At 43.8% G+C, this 15,904-nt stretch overlaps 1 protein-coding gene across 2 annotated transcripts in view; it reads left to right on the top strand.

The window, feature by feature from the left end:
• DOCK4 (dedicator of cytokinesis 4) overlaps positions 1 to 15,904 on the top strand; it is a 480,752-nt gene that overhangs the window by 201,517 nt on the left and 263,331 nt on the right. For both annotated transcript variants that reach the window (XM_068276501.1, XM_068276502.1), the window contains exon 9: positions 10,245 to 10,326. In XM_068276501.1, the coding sequence (XP_068132602.1) occupies positions 10,245 to 10,326 (82 nt within the window). The remainder of the gene's footprint in view (positions 1 to 10,244; positions 10,327 to 15,904) is intronic.

Genomic DNA, 15,904 nt, shown 5'->3' on the forward strand with positions numbered 1-15,904 from the left:
GTACCCCCTGGAACCATCAGAAGTACCCCCTAGGTTATGCGTACCACACGTTGAGAACCTAGGCTCTAGAGTACTCAGTTTGAGTAGGAAGGGGTTGGCAATGGGATACCTCTTTTGCGTGAAGCAGACATCACCTGACACAAGACTGAGCAAGAGAGGTACTGGTACCAGTATTCACTGTACTTGGGTCACACACTATCCAATACAGCTTCTATGCAGGCTTGTTCTTGCTGAACACTACTGTACTGGTCAAAATATCTAAAACTCCAATTCACAGGGACATGCAGGACATCATTACTATGCCTAGAGCCTGGGGTCCTGTGGAAACTTGCTGTGAAGTCATGCGATTTGTTGAAACATAATTGTCAATCAGTGTAGGATGTACAAGTTTTTTGTTTTTTGTTTTTGTTTTTTTTTAATGGATGAAGACCTTCTTCAAGATTTTAGAAATACTTTAAGCCTAGATATACTGCTGTAGTGAGAGATTTGGACATAATTCTAAAAAAGCACAGTCTATGAACTTTGTCTGTTAATGTGCTAAATGGAATATGCAGTTCAGATCCTCTTGGTAGCTGCAGTCTGCAGTGACTGAGTTGTGTGTTGCAGTCTGCAGTGACTGAGTTGTGTGTTGCAGTCTTTCTTTGTGTCATTTTGTTCTTACAACAGTACTTTAACTCATAACAAACACATATGCTACCTAACATTGCTTGATGTCTATTTTTAATGTTAAAAATGTTTTTATGAAAGGGAGTAGCAGGTCATAATGACCTATCTCAAAGATCTTATCACACTCTGTGGAAGATTTGAGGGAAGTAAACATTCTCTTTGTTGCTTGTAGGTGGTTAATGGGTTAACAGTGAGAGTGTAGGCCCCTCTTTTTACTAATGGAGAATCTGGTGCTAAAATCCTCTGTTGACCTTCTTAGGTTAATCTCCTTGGAGTTAGTTATTTCTCTATCCTTTTTCTTTTATTTCTTTTTTTTTGTCAGACAGCTGAATCTGTGAAGCACTTTGAGAAGACATTTGCTGAGTTCAGAGACACAGTGACAACATTCAGATGTTCCAAACAGGAATAAGCCCATGTGGCATTGCAGGGCTGTGCTACACTTGCGGGCATCTCCTAATAAGCACACATGCTCTGTAATCTGCTATCATTCATGATTCCACTAAGTTAACGTATCAATTGTTATGTAAAGAGTGCTTGGGGACCCCAATGTAAAACTTGCATCGGGGCCCACAGCTCCTTAGCTACGCAACTGTATGTGTACCATTTATTTTTATTTACAGGTGTTTTTATTTGTGTATGGCATTTAGTTACAAGTAGTGTTTCATTTAGTGAAACTCGATAATTGGTCTTTTTCTGAGTAACAGGAAGCATAGAAATCCAGGGCAAATAGTACTGAAACCAGCTTGACTCCAGCCTGGTAATTAAGTATTAGAATATTTCGTAAAGATAACAGCTTGCTTGGGAAAATGGTACATTGTATTTTTAATAGACTATTATTTTAGAGCTAAACCAAGATAATTAGGACTTATTGGCGTAATACAGAATATGATTTATAGAAAAACACCGTAATATGCACATCAGTTAAGCACATCAAGAGTTTGTGTACATTTTATCATTTTTGAGTTTCTGACATGCTTTTTATGGATATAAAGCAGACCTATACTGCAAGATTATCAAAGGTGCCACGGCAGGCCTGGTTTTAAGATGATACATCACCCTAGATATTATACTTGTGTTTCAGCTGAAGTAGTTTGAACATTTGCTTTTCTAACATTTTCCTTCCTATTTAACCACTTGAGGACCACAGTCTTTCTACCCCTTAAGGACCGGCCACTTTTTTTCCATTCAGACCACTGCAGCTTTCACGGTTTATTGCTCGCTCATACAACCTACCACCTAAATGAATTTTGGCTCCTTTTCTTGTCACTAATAAAGCTTTCTTTTGGTGCTATTTGATTGCTCCTGCGATTTTTACTTTTTATTATATTCATCAAAAAAGACATGAATTTTGGCAAAAAAATGATTTTTTTTAACTTTCTGTGCTGACAATTTTCAAATAAAGTAAAATTTCTGTATACATGCAGCGCGAAAAATGTGGACAAACATGTTTTTGATTAAAAAAAAACCATTCAGTGTATATTTATTGGTTTGGGTAAAAGTTATAGCGTTTACAAACTATGGTGCAAAAAGTGAATTTTGCCATTTTCAAGCATCTATGACTTTTCTGACCCCCTGTCATGTTTCATGAGGGGCTAGAATTCCAGGATAGTATAAATACCCCCCAAATGACCCCATTTTGGAAAGAAGACATCCCAAAGTATTCACTGAGAGGCATAGTGAGTTCATAGAAGATATTATTTTTTGTCACAAGTAAGCGGAAAATGACACTTTGTGACAAAAAAAAGAGAAAAAAAACAAGAATCCATTTCTTCTAACTTGCGACAAAAAAAAATGAAATCTGCCACGGACTCACCATGCCCCTCTCTGAATACCTTGAAGTGTCTACTTTCCAAAATGGGGTCATTTGTGTGGTGTGTTTACTGTCCTCGCATTTTGGGGGGTGCTAATTTGTAAGCACCCCTGTAAAGCCTAAAGGTGCTCATTGGACTTTGGGCCCCTTAGCACAGTTAGGCTGCAAAAAAGTGCCACACATGTGGTATTGCCGTACTCAAGAGAAGTAGTAGAATGTGTTTTGGGGTGTATTTTTACACATACCCATGCTGGGTGGGAGAAATATCTCTGTAAATGACAATTTTTTCATTTTTTTTACACACAATTGTCCATTTACAGAGTTATTTCTCCCACCCAGCATGGGTATGTGTAAAAATACACCCCAAAACACATTGTACTACTTCTCCCGAGTACGGCGATACCACATGTGTGGCACTTTTTTGCACCCTAACTGCGCTAAAGGGCCCAAAGTCCAATGAGTACCTTTAGGATTTCACAAGTCATTTTGCGGAATTTGATTTCCAGACTACTCCTCACGGTTTAGGGCCCCTAAAATGCCAGGGCAGTATAGGAACCCCACAAATGACCCCATTTTAGAAAGAAGACACCCCAAGGTATTCCGTTAGGAGTATGGTGAGTTCATAGAAGATTTTATTTTTTGTCAAAAGTTAGCGGAAAATTGATTTTTATTGTTTTTTTCACAAAGTGTCATTTTCCACTAACTTGTGACAAAAAATAAAATCTTCTATGAACTCACCATACTCCTAACGGAATACCTTGAGGTGTCTTCTTTCTAAAATGGGGTCATTTGTGGGGTTCCTATACTGCCCTGGCATTTTAGGGGCCCTAAACCGTGAGGAGTAGTCTGGAAATCAAATTCCGCAAAATGACCTGTGAAATCCTAAAGGTACTCATTGGACTTTGGGCCCTTTAGCGCAGTTAGGGTGCAAAAAAGTGCCACACATGTGGTATCGCCGTACTTGGGAGAAGTAGTACAATGTGTTTTGGGGTGTATTTTTACACATACCCATGCTGGGTGGGAGAAATAACTCTGTAAATGGACAATTGTGTGTAAAAAAATCAAAAGATTGTCATTTACAGAGGTATTTCTCCCACCCAGCATGGGTATGTGTAAAAATACACCCCAAAACACATTGTACTACTTCTCCCGAGTATGGCAATACCACATGTGTGGCACTTTTTTGCACCCTAACTGCGCTAAAGGGCCCAAAGTCCAATGAGTACCTTTAGGATTTCACAGGTCATTTTGCGGAATTTGATTTCCAGACTACTCCTCACGGTTTAGGGCCCCTAAAATGCCAGTTCAGTATAGGAACCCCACAAATGACCCCATTTTAGAAAGAAGACACCCCAAGGTATTCCGTTAGGAGTATGGTGAGTTCATAGAAGATTTTATTTTTTGTCACAAGTTAGTGGAAAATGACACTTTGTGAAAAAAACAATAAAAATCAATTTTCCGCTAACTTTTGACAAAAAATAAAATCTTCTATGAACTCACCATACTCCTAACGGAATACCTTTGGGTGTCTTCTTTCTAGAATGGGGTCATTTGTGGGGTTACTATACTGCCCTGGCATTTTAGGGGCCCTAAACCGTGAGGAGTAGTCTTGAAACCAAATGTCGCAAAATGACCTGTGAAATCCTAAAGGTACTCATTGGACTTTGGGCCCCTTAGCGTACTTAGGGTGTAAAAAAGTGCCACACATGTGGTACCGCCGTACTCAGGAGAAGTAGTATAATGTGTTTTGGGGTGTATTTTTACACATACCCATGCTAAGTGGGAGAAATATCTCTGTAAATGACAATTGTTTGATTTGTTTTACACATAATTGACCATTTACATAGAAATTTCTCCCACCCAGCATGGGTATGTGTAAAAATACACCCCAAAACACATTATACTACTTTTCCTGAGTACGGCGGTACCACATGTGTGACACTTTTTTGCAGCCTAGGTGCGCTAAGGGGCCCAACGTCCTATTCACGGGTCATTTTGAGGCATTTGTTTTCTAGACTACTCCTCGCGGTTTAGGGCCCCTAAAATGCCAGGGCAGTATAGGAACCCCACAAGTGACCCCATTTTAGAAAGAAGACACCCCAAGGTATTCCGTTAGGAGTATGGCGAGTTCATAGAAGATTTTATTTTTTGTCACAAGTTAGTGAAAAATGACACTTTGTGAAAAAAACCCAATAAAAATCAATTTCCGCTAACTTTTGACAAAAAATAAAATCTTCTATGAACTCGTCATACACCTAACAGAATACCTTGGGGTGTCTTTTTTTCTAAAATGGGGTCACTTGTGGGGTTCCTATACCGCCCTGGCATTTTACGGGCCCAAAACCGTGAGTAGTCTGGAAACCAAATGTCTCAAAATGACTGTTCAGGGGTATAAGCATCTGCAAATTTTGATGACAGGTGGTCTATGAGGGGGCGAATTTTGTGGAACCGGTCATAAGCAGGGTGGCCTTTTAGATGACAGGTTGTATTGGGCCTGATCTGATGGATAGGAGTGCTAGGGGGGTGACAGGAGGTGATTGATGGGTGTCTCAGGGGGTGGTTAGAGGGGAAAATAGATGCAATCAATGCACTGGGGAGGTGATCGGAAGGGGGTCTGAGGGGGATCTGAGGGTTTGGCCGAGTGATCAGGAGCCCACACGGGGCAAATTAGGGCCTGATCTGATGGGTAGGTGTGCTAGGGGGTGACAGGAGGTGATTGATGGGTGTCTCAAGGTGTGATTAGAGGGGGGAATAGATGCAAGCAATGCACTGGCGAGGTGATCAGGGCTGGGGTCTGAGGGCATTCTGAGGGTGTGGGCGGGTGATTGAGTGCCCTAGGGGCAGATAGGGGTCTAATCTGATAGGTAGCAGTGACAGGGGGTGATTGATGGGTAATTAGTGGGTGTTTAGGGTAGAGAACAGATGTGAACACTGCACTTGGGAGGTGATCGGACGTCGGATCTGCGGGCGATCTATTGGTGTGGGTGGGTGATCAGTTTGCCCGCAAGGGGCAGGTTAGGGGCTGATTGATGGGTGGCAGTGACAGGGGTGATTGATGGGTGGCAGTGACAGGGGGTGATTGATGGGTGATTGACAGGTGATTGACAGGTGATCAGTGGGTTATTACAGGGAAGGACAGATGTAAATAATGCCCTGGCGAATTGATAAGGGGGGGTCTGAGGGCAATCTGAGCGTGTAGGCGGGTGATTGGGTGCCCGCAAGGGGCAGATTAAGGTCTGATCTGATGGGTAACAGTGACAGGTGGTGATAGGGGGTGATTGATGGGTGATTGATGGGTAATTAGTGAGTGTTTAGAGGAGAGAATAGATGGAAACACTGCGCTTGGGTGGTGATCTGATGTCGGATCTGCGGGCGATCTATTGGTGTGGGTGGGTGATCAGTTTGCCCGCAAGGGGCAGGTTAGGGGCTGATTGTTGGGTGGCAGTGACAGGGGGTGATTGATGGGTGATAGGTGATTGACAGGTGATCAGTGGGTTATTACAGGGAAGGACAGATGTAATTAATGCACTGGTGAATTGATAAGGGGGGGGGGTCTGAGGGCAATCTGAGCGTGTGGGCGGGCGATTGGGTGCCCGCAAGGGGCAGCTTAGGGTCTGATCTGATAGGTAACAGTGACAGGTGGTGATAGGGGGTGATTGATGGGTGATTGATGGGTAATTAGTGGGTGTTTAGAGGAGAGAATAGATGTAAACAATGGATTTGGGAGGTGATCTGATGTCGGATCTGCGGGTGATCTATTGGTGTGGGTGGGTGATCAGATTGCCCGCAAGGGGCAGGTTAGGGGCTGATTGTTGGGTGGCAGTGACAGGGGGTGATTGATGGGTGATTGATGGGTGATTGATGGGTGATTGATGGGTGATTGATGGGTGATTGATGGGTGATTGATGGGTGATTGACGGGTGATTGACGGGTGATTGACAGGTTATCAGGGAAGATAGATGCATACAGTACACAGGGGGGGGGTCTGGGAGGGGGTCTGGGGAGAATCTGAGGGGTGGGGGGGGTGATCAGGAGGGGGCAGGGGGCAGGGGGGGGGATAAAAAAAAATAGCGTTGACAGATAGTGACAGGGAGTGATTGATGGGTTATTAGGGGGGTGATTGGGTGCAAACAGGGGTCTGGGGGGTGGGCAGGGGGGGGTCTGAGGGGTGCTGTGGGCGATCAGTGGGCGGGGGGGCAGATCAGTGTGTTTGGGTGCAGACTAGGGTGGCTGCAGCCTGCCCTGGTGGTCCCTCGGACACTGGGACCACCAGGGCAGGAGGCAGCCTGTATAATACACTTTGTATACATTACAAAGTGTATTATACACTTTGTAGCGGCGATCGCGGGGTTAACATCCCGCCGGCGCTTCCGTATGGCCGGCGGGATGTTACGGCGGGTGGGCGGAGCCAGTTGCCGGGGGAAGCGCGCGTCATCAATGACGCGATCGCTCCCCCGGCATGCCTAAAGGACGCGCCGCCTGAAGGCGTATTGCGGTCCTTTAGGCGTCCACTTTGCCGCCGCCCATGGGCTGTGGGCGGTCGGCAAGTGGTTAAGTAACCTAGAAATAAGCCACAGCAATATAATCTGAGAGTATTCTGATCAATTACACAATCCAAGGTTACCTTCAGTCTAAATCAATGAATCTGTTACAGAGATTGGAGTAGAAGAAATTTGTGAAAGTGGAAATGTGTAAAGCAAACTGAGCTGTGTTATTGGTCAGTGAAGCCAGCTATGACTTTTTATAGGGCCAACAGGAAAGCTTGAAATCATGAAGCAGAAGTTACTTCCTCCAGACACCGAGGACTTCCCACTGACACTTCTGCTGCTCATACACGTACAATAAAAACATTCGACTTTACCCTTTATTCGACCACAACGGTCGAATTGAATGAAAGTTGAAAAAAAAAATTATTTTTTTTATTAGGAAAAAGGAACGATTATTATTATTTAATTGTACCATGTATGGGCACCATTAGAGCAGCAATATTAGTTAACATACTAAATATTGGTCCTGGGTTATCTCCTGGGGGAAAAAAAAAGAATTTTATCATGCAATTTCTGCTGAAGGTGATTTCGGTTTATGTTCCTTGTAATCATATGCTCAGATTATATCTGGTTTACGTCTCTCTCACTAGACTATCTTTAAATGCCTTGACCCAAATACAATTAACTTTTTCCTAGGCGATCATTTTTCATCCTGTATTTAAAATAACTTTTCAGCATTTTGGAATGAACCACTCTATAACCGCCTAACGCCGATTAACGGCCACAGAGTGGCTCCCCCAGGACCGCCTAACACATGAGGCCTCAAGTCCTGGGGAGGAGATTAACAGGGGTCACACGCACATCCCCGCCAGAGTGATGGAGCAGAGCTACTGCAGCGTTTTACTGAGGACAGACCTGTCACTAGGCTGTCCCCTGGAGCTGCTCGCTACACGATCCCCTCTCATAAGCTGATACCTATGAGAGAGGATTGCCCTGATTGGACCTCAGGGTGGAGGGAGGGTATTAAATACAAAAAAGCCTGCAGCAGCGATCAGATGCCACCAATAAAAAGCACTGTTGGTTTCAACAAAAGGAGGAAAAATTCATTTATGTGCTAAGTTGTATGGCTCTGCAGCGAGTTGTTAAGGTAGCCATACATCTAGCGATGTATGGGCAGATTCAACCAAGAGACAAATCTCTCTTATCGAATCTGATCTGTCAGCTGCCCATACACCACAGGCTGATTCCCAATCAATTTCATGCTGAAATCGATCCAGAATCGGCCCTGTGTGCCGCTGTGCCCCCTAATGTAAAGTCCCCCGTTACAAAGTGTATACAGTACCTCTCCCCCGCAGGCGTCTGGGGATTCCTGTTCTGCATACATGCCGCCCCATGTGGTTTCCTAGTAAGGGCGCACGTGTGTGACGTCACACGCGCGCCCTTGCCAGAAGACCACGTGGGTCGTGTGTGTATGCGGAAGAGGAGAATGCCTCCGGAGCAGCCGGGGACAAGCGAAGGCTGTGGACAGGTAATGTATACGTTACACGATTACACGGGGCACTGGTGGGACATTGACATTAGGGGGGCAAGGCGGCGGATGGTTTAATTGATAATTGGGAAATTGCACGCTGTTTCCACCGCGCACACAACCAACCAACTTCGGCTTGACATCTTGCAGCATGCGCTATTGACAATGCGACCAAGTTCTGTCCCGAAATTGATCGCTTTGTCGGTCGGGCATGCACTTGGTGGCACGGATTTTCATCCAATTCAATTATAATAATCAAATTGGATGGTCAATCGGCCGCCAAGTCGCCTGATGTATGGCCACCTTTAAAGCTGCAGAGCACTGAATTGTAAAAAATAGCCTGGTCACTAGGGAGGTGTAAGCCTGTGGTTCTTAAGTGGTTAAAGTACCAAAATACAAACCACAATTTTTTCAGGAGCATTTTCTTGCTTGCCGGTGGTTTAAAATGAATTTTATTTAAGTTATGAAAATTATCACCTGGAGAAAACGAAGTTGAAAAAGTGAATTGCATATGGGTCCTTAATTTGACTGAGTCCACTGCTCATCCTTCACAAATTTATATAGGCAGATACCATATTGGACCTATCTAGAGCCAACATCTAGGACTATGCCCTCAGTTGACCAAGCCACCCCCTGCACTACCCACAGTGGAAGAAGATGTGAGGACAGGGTGGCCATGGTCCTACACATAATAATAGGAAGTGATGGTAGCTCATACATATCTCCCCTCTATTTAAGCACTATGGCACAGACGACTATTTTTTACTATGGATCACCATGGCTCTAAATAAAATTAAGATATTTAGGAGCCTTTTTTGTTATTGATAATGTGATGGGAAAGGGGTTTATGATTGATGTTCTCTCACCAAGGTTTTAAAGTCCTTCCTGTGAACATACTAGGTCCACTCAGTAGAGAAATAGTAGCAGGCAAACATAGCAGCTGAAAATGATGCTGATCAACTATGGTAAAATGCAATCTTATTTGATTCAGTAAACACAATTGCATGCATTAGAAATGCTGTGTGTGTGTGCAAGTGTTTGTATGTATGTGAAGGCACTTGTATCTTCAGTTACAATGTAATCTCATGGATGTTTGCTTATTTTTACTACTGGTACTGTATGCTCAAAAATGGAATAATTGCTGTAACATGAAATTGAATTAAAGCAAAAGTATATTTCTTTGTGCTCTAATCCTTGTGTTGCTGAGTCACCCAGGAGTTAGCTGGCTGTTCAGTCACTGTGCAGAACAATATGCTGTTGTACTGTTTGTTGTATATGTGTTCTGCTTCTGTGGCGCAGACAGAGCCCCGCCATGCTGTTTTTATGGCTGTATTGTCATTGCAAAATGTCTCTCTTCTAGCTGGATATTGGCCAAGGAAAACATTGCAAATATTCAATTTTTATTTGATCCTTACTCTATTTGTAAAGTCTTAATGATATAAAAGTGAAGCTAAACATGAATTTACTTTTTCTTACTTTCTTGCCATCCATTTACCTCATATAATCTTTGCGACGGTAAGAAAGATCTGCACTGACAGGTTAAGCAATTACTGTAGCAAAGCTGACGTTTTGTCAGTTTTGGATTACACATTCAGCATTTAATACTTAATTTTAAAAGCCCTGTCAGTTGCTTTCTATGGCATCGCAAAAACACAACATTGGGAGATGGGAACTGCATGCACTGCAGACACCAGTATGGTAATTATTCACCTGCACTGTATGTGAATGTAAAATATATTTTTTCTTCTTTCAGTGAACGTTTCTTTGTGAGGCTGAATAGGAATGGGCTGCCGAAATCTCCAGAGAAGACAGAAAGATACAGTTCTCTCTTTGTTGTAAGTGCGATGTCTGTGATTTTTCCTCATTCCTTCAAGGACGTAAATGGTGGCACATTTAAGATGTTTTAACTATTTCAGGATTAATCATGGCCAATTTATTATGGATTAGTATGGGTCAGGGCCCTTTTCCACTAGCAGTCGCTAGCGTTCGCGCTGAACGCTAGCGATTGCTGAATCGCAATTCCGCCGTTTCCCGACGTTTGCACTGCATAGCAAAATCGCGGCAAAAGTCGCTCCGCGGCGCGATCGCGATCAAGTAAAAAACGAATCGCGGTAGTGGAAATGACCTACCGCGATTCCTATGTTAAAAAGCAAACCGTAGCGATTGTAAAATCGCTAGCGGTTTGTGGTTTTGCGATTCAGCTAGCGCAAACGCGCTAGTGGAAAAGGGCCCTCAAACTGAATTTTATCAATTGTAAGGTGGCAGATCAACATGACTGCAATGAGAAAATGTAGAACATTTTTTATAACTAAATGGATGAGATGATTGCATGTATCACTTTCCAGTAATTCCATGTGAGATCACTTTTACAGCTATGTAGACTAGGGTGGCTAATGACCATTGGCAGTGAATTTGGTGCTCAAGTATTACATGGTGGGAGCATTTGGCACAACAAGAAAGATCTCTCCGGTACCATACTTACCTGGGGCTTCCCAGGGGCAAATCCAGGATTTTCAAGGGGGGGGTTTCCTGAAAGTGGCGCGTGGGCGTGGCCAAAATATGGTGTGGGTGGAGCCAAATACTAGCAGTTTCTAGGCTAAATTGCACCCAGGGTGAGGGCGTAAAATGCGCCCCCAACGTGGAGACAGGTATAGGTGCCCGCAGTATAGGTAGCCAGCTATAGGTCCCCCCCAGTATAGGTAGCCCATATAGTTGCCCCCAGTATAGGTTAGATAGGTATATGCCCCCCAGTATAGATTAGATAGGTATATGTCCCTCAGTATAGGTTAGATAGGTATATGCCCCCCAGTATAGGTTAGATAGGTATATGCCCCCCAGTATAAATTAGATAGGTATATGCCCCCCAGTATAGGTTAGATAGGTATATGCCCCCAGTATAGGTTAGATAGGTATATGCCCCCCAGTATAGGTTTGATAGGGATATGCCCCCCAGTATAGGTTAGATAGGGCTATGCCCCCCAGTATAGGTTAGATAGGGCTATGCCCCCCAGTATAGGTTAGATAGGTATATGCCCCCCAGTATAGGTTAGATAGGTATATGCCCCCCAGTATAGGTTAGATAGGTATATGCCCCCCAGTATAGGTTAGATAGGTATATGCCCCCCAGTATAGGTTAGATAGGTATATGCCCCCCAGTATAGGTTAGATAGGTATATGCCCCCCAGTATAGGTTAGATAGGTATATGCCCCCCAGTATAGGTTAGATAGGTATATGCCCCCCAGTATAGATTAGATAGGTATATGCCCCCCAGTATAGGTTAGATAGGTATATGCCCCCCAGTATAGGTTAGATAGGTATATGCCCCCCAGTATAGGTTAGATAGGTATATGCCCCCCAGTATAGGTTAGATAGGTATATGCCCCCCAGTATAGATTAGATAGGTATATTATGCCCCCCAGTATAGGTTAGATAGGTATATGCCCCCCAGGATAGATTAGATAGGTATATGCCCCCCAGTATAAGATAGGTGAAGGAAGGTGCCCCCCTGTGTGGGGAGAAGATTGCCCGGGGGAGAAGACAGAATAAAATGATGGAGGCGCCAGCCGCGCTAATAAGGGATGCGGGAACCGGCTTTATTCCTCGCTCCCTCCCTCCCTCTGAATGCCCCCACCTGCGGTGAATGTGTGCCGGCTTCCCCATGAGTGTGTGCGCAGCGGAGCGGTAGGTCCTCTTACCGCAGATCAGGCGCACCAGCAACTGGAGTCTCATGCTTCCTGTGACGTCATGGTAAGGGCACACATTCACCGCAGGTGAGGGGCATTCAGAGGGAGGGCGCCTCCATCATTTTCTTCTGTCTTCTCTCCCCAGCCGGCCGGGCCATGCGGCAGCCCCACTTCCGGTCCCGGTGCAGGGGGGTGTTCTAGACACCCAGAACAACCCCCTCCGTGCGCCACTGCTTCCTTAAGCCCCCTTGAGGTTGCACAATCCCTTGCCACCACCCCTGGTGGCTCCTGACCCCTGCAATATGGCCCGACAGCCTAGCCAAGTTGCGCTTTGTCCAACGGCTGGCAGCGTTTTGTGCCAAGAGCTACAATCACCATTTTGAATTTTAGTTTTTTTGTGCCTCCTTACATTTTGGTGAGGAGTGATTGAACAATGATTACATAGCTCCCTAGGGGTGTGATGACTTAAAAGTGTCCCTCTTTGTTATCTTAAAAAGTTGGGATGTATCATACTGACTAAATGTCCAATGAGCAGGCATCTTGTGTTCATTAATTCACAAGACTGACTGAATGCCATTTCAGATTTTTTTATTATGAGGATTAGCACTCTTTTTAGGGTTCTAGTTACTTCAGATATTCATCTTATGACTTAAAGCTCATCTCACCCCAACATGTTTATTTTAATTTTGCATAGAATAAAAAAGGATTGCAAACTCAAATTTTATTATTGTCAGTGTTTGCTTTACTTCCTGTTTGAAAAGTAGATAGATCTCTTTAGCAAGGCAGACACCATTACAGTACTTCCTTCCTTTTACACCATGGGCTCAGATTAAAGCTATTGGTATCACAGAAAAGGGAAGACGAGGAAGTTCCTTCTCAATATGTAAATTATCCATAGCTGCCTACTGATGTATGGATTATGCACTGTTAAATGAGCATTTTACATTTTAAAAAAAGTTGCTTGATCTATCGTTGATTCATTGGAACATCAGTTCAACAGTCTGATGGCATTTCACATCAGATAGCGATCTTTTTCAGGTGGTAAAGAGATGCTGCCTGGTTATAGCCAAATACTGTGTTCTGGATATCTATTTTTTTTTTTTAACAGTAAAAATGTATTTATTTTCCAAATAGAGAAAGAGTACAGAACAGTGCATATACAGTTATAGCTGTACAAATGAGAACTGTAATACATATCCACAGGATATCTATTTTTACATGAAAGAGAATGCACATCTGTAAGCTACCAAAAACCTTCAACAAAGGTATCTTATAATTTAATTCAGATCATCTCAGCACAAGCAAGATGGCAGGCCTGATGTTTTCAGATGATTTTTTTTGTTGCTTACTGTTTCTCAGGCAGAGCACATGCTTGTAACCTGTAATCGTGTCTTCTAAGCAAGATCTGAACTGTATAGAATAGTATGTTTTAAAGTGATATAAATGGTATCTGCTGCTCTACAGCAAGTGGAGACTGAGATCCTGGCTGATCAGTTGAGATCTGTTGAAGATGATTTTTTTTTAAGGGAGATTAGCATGTCCGGTCCTGTTCACTCATAGGTAAACCGCACTCTGAGGCACTACATTCTGTATCATATAAGCCAATTACCCACTGGGGCGCCACACAAACCATCCAATTAATAACTGGTAGTAGGAAGAGAACCATCTAAAAATTAGCTGTTCTGGTGAATGAGCTAGATGTAAATAAAAAAACAAGTACCCTATCTTTTGGATTATGTGAATGTGTCTTATAGCGTGAATATACAATAAAAGGTGCGCAGGGAAGAACTTAACACAACCAGCCACCATGCTTTGGTCCTGCCGCTTTACACATGCTCCTCTTCTCCTCCATCTCCGGCTGCTGCTATGCACTGTGGCTTCCTGGTGCTATACATGCTCTGGTCCTCTGTACTTCCTGGTGGTTCTGTACTTACAGTTAGTGGTTCTGTGTTACTCATGTCATAGTTTAGATCAGCAGCAGTGGCCACAATGTATATCATCAGCAGCTGGAGATGGAGGAGAGGAGCGCATGTAGAGCAACAGGACCGGAGCAAGGGGGAGAAGAGCGCGGAAACTGCATCAGGTGAGAGCGCACACTGAAGTTGTAGGGTGGTTAGTGTAGTGCAGTGTAATTGGTGGGGGCAGCAGGGGTTAGTGTGGTGTAGCTTGGATAGAGTAGCTTAGAGACAGCTTGGGGATGGGGAAGGTCCACAAGACATCTCTACTCCATGGATGCAAAAGGTTTAGTATATTTTTCCTTGATTTTTGTCTTCTAAACATAGGTGCGTCTTATGGTCAGGCATGTCGTATAGTCAAAATATTATGGTAATTCTTCGCTGTGGGTAATCCTGGCAAGACACAACCTTGTCAGGTTGTGTGTTATCCAATCCTCAACATTACTTATGCTGAGGTTTATGCACCTGTATCCTTGCACATGGGCTATATGTAAGATGCAGTCACCTCAGTCCATAGAGCTGCGCAGTACATCTCCTAAACTCTATCCTGACATATTTTGAAAGGAGATATGGCAGAACATTTTGATGACAGCAAGAAATTGAAAGGAATTCCTAACCTGCGGGTATACTACTAAGGATTACAAGAATTGTCCATAAAAAATATTATTCCTGTAATAAGTTATAATTTAAAGTGATGCACAGGTTAAAAAAAAAATCAAACAAAGCTTCATTAACCCTCTGGGCGATACAATTATATCGCCCAGGAGGTGGCGCAGCACTATTTTTTTAAATTTTTTATTTTTTAAATCATGTAGCGAGCCCAGGGCTCGCTACATGATAGCCGCAGCGCAGCGGCATCCCCCCACCCACTCCGATCGCCTTCGGCGATCAGAGTAAGCAGGAAATCCCGTTCAGAACGGGATTTCCTGCTGGGCTTCCCCGGTCGCCATGGCGACGGGGCAGGATGACATCACGAACATCGTGACGTCGGAGGGAGTCCCGATCCACCCCTCAGCGCTGCCTGCCACTGATTGGCCAGGCTGCGCAAGGGGTCGGGGAGGGGGGGGGGCTGCACGGCGGATCGGCGGCGAGCGGCGGCGATCGGAAGTTACACGCAGCTAGCAAAGTGCTAGCTGCGTGTAACAAAAAAAAATTATGCAAAACGGCCCACCAGGGCCTGAGAAATCCTCCTGCGCGATATACCCCGAGCTCAGCTCAGGATTATCGCTCAGGAGGTTAAGGCCCAAATTATTTTATTGAAATTTTCACAAATCACTGAAAACCTCCCTTAAAACCATTACAAACCTATGGCTACATTCATAACGCTGCAATCGGCTGCATTAGAGAAAAAAAGCTTCCAAACAGCTTCCAAAATATAAAGCTCTATTTCACATTATGATCATTCTGTATTGGCATCCAAGCATTGCTAGTAACTTTCTTAATTACACATTATACAAGCCTTGCACTTAACATAGCTTTCATTATACATGCAGTATCTTCAAGAACGTGGTATAAAATTATGTACTTGATTTACATGCTTTTTTGACCAGACACAATTACTATTTTTGGCTGATTTAGCAGCTCTATTTGCCATATTTACACACTGCCTTAGCACATCCAGCTGCAGTTCAGTATCTTTTTGCTTAGACTTGCCTCACCAAGCATTTCCTGGGTTTGCACAACTCTTTCTTTACTTTTTCTAGGAAACCTGCTCATGTCAACCCTGCTCATGTTCACTCCTTACAGTATGCTGAATATACAAATCATTTTTCAT

Source organism: Hyperolius riggenbachi, chromosome 3, assembly GCF_040937935.1.
Source record: "Hyperolius riggenbachi isolate aHypRig1 chromosome 3, aHypRig1.pri, whole genome shotgun sequence".
NCBI lineage: Eukaryota > Metazoa > Chordata > Amphibia > Anura > Hyperoliidae > Hyperolius > Hyperolius riggenbachi.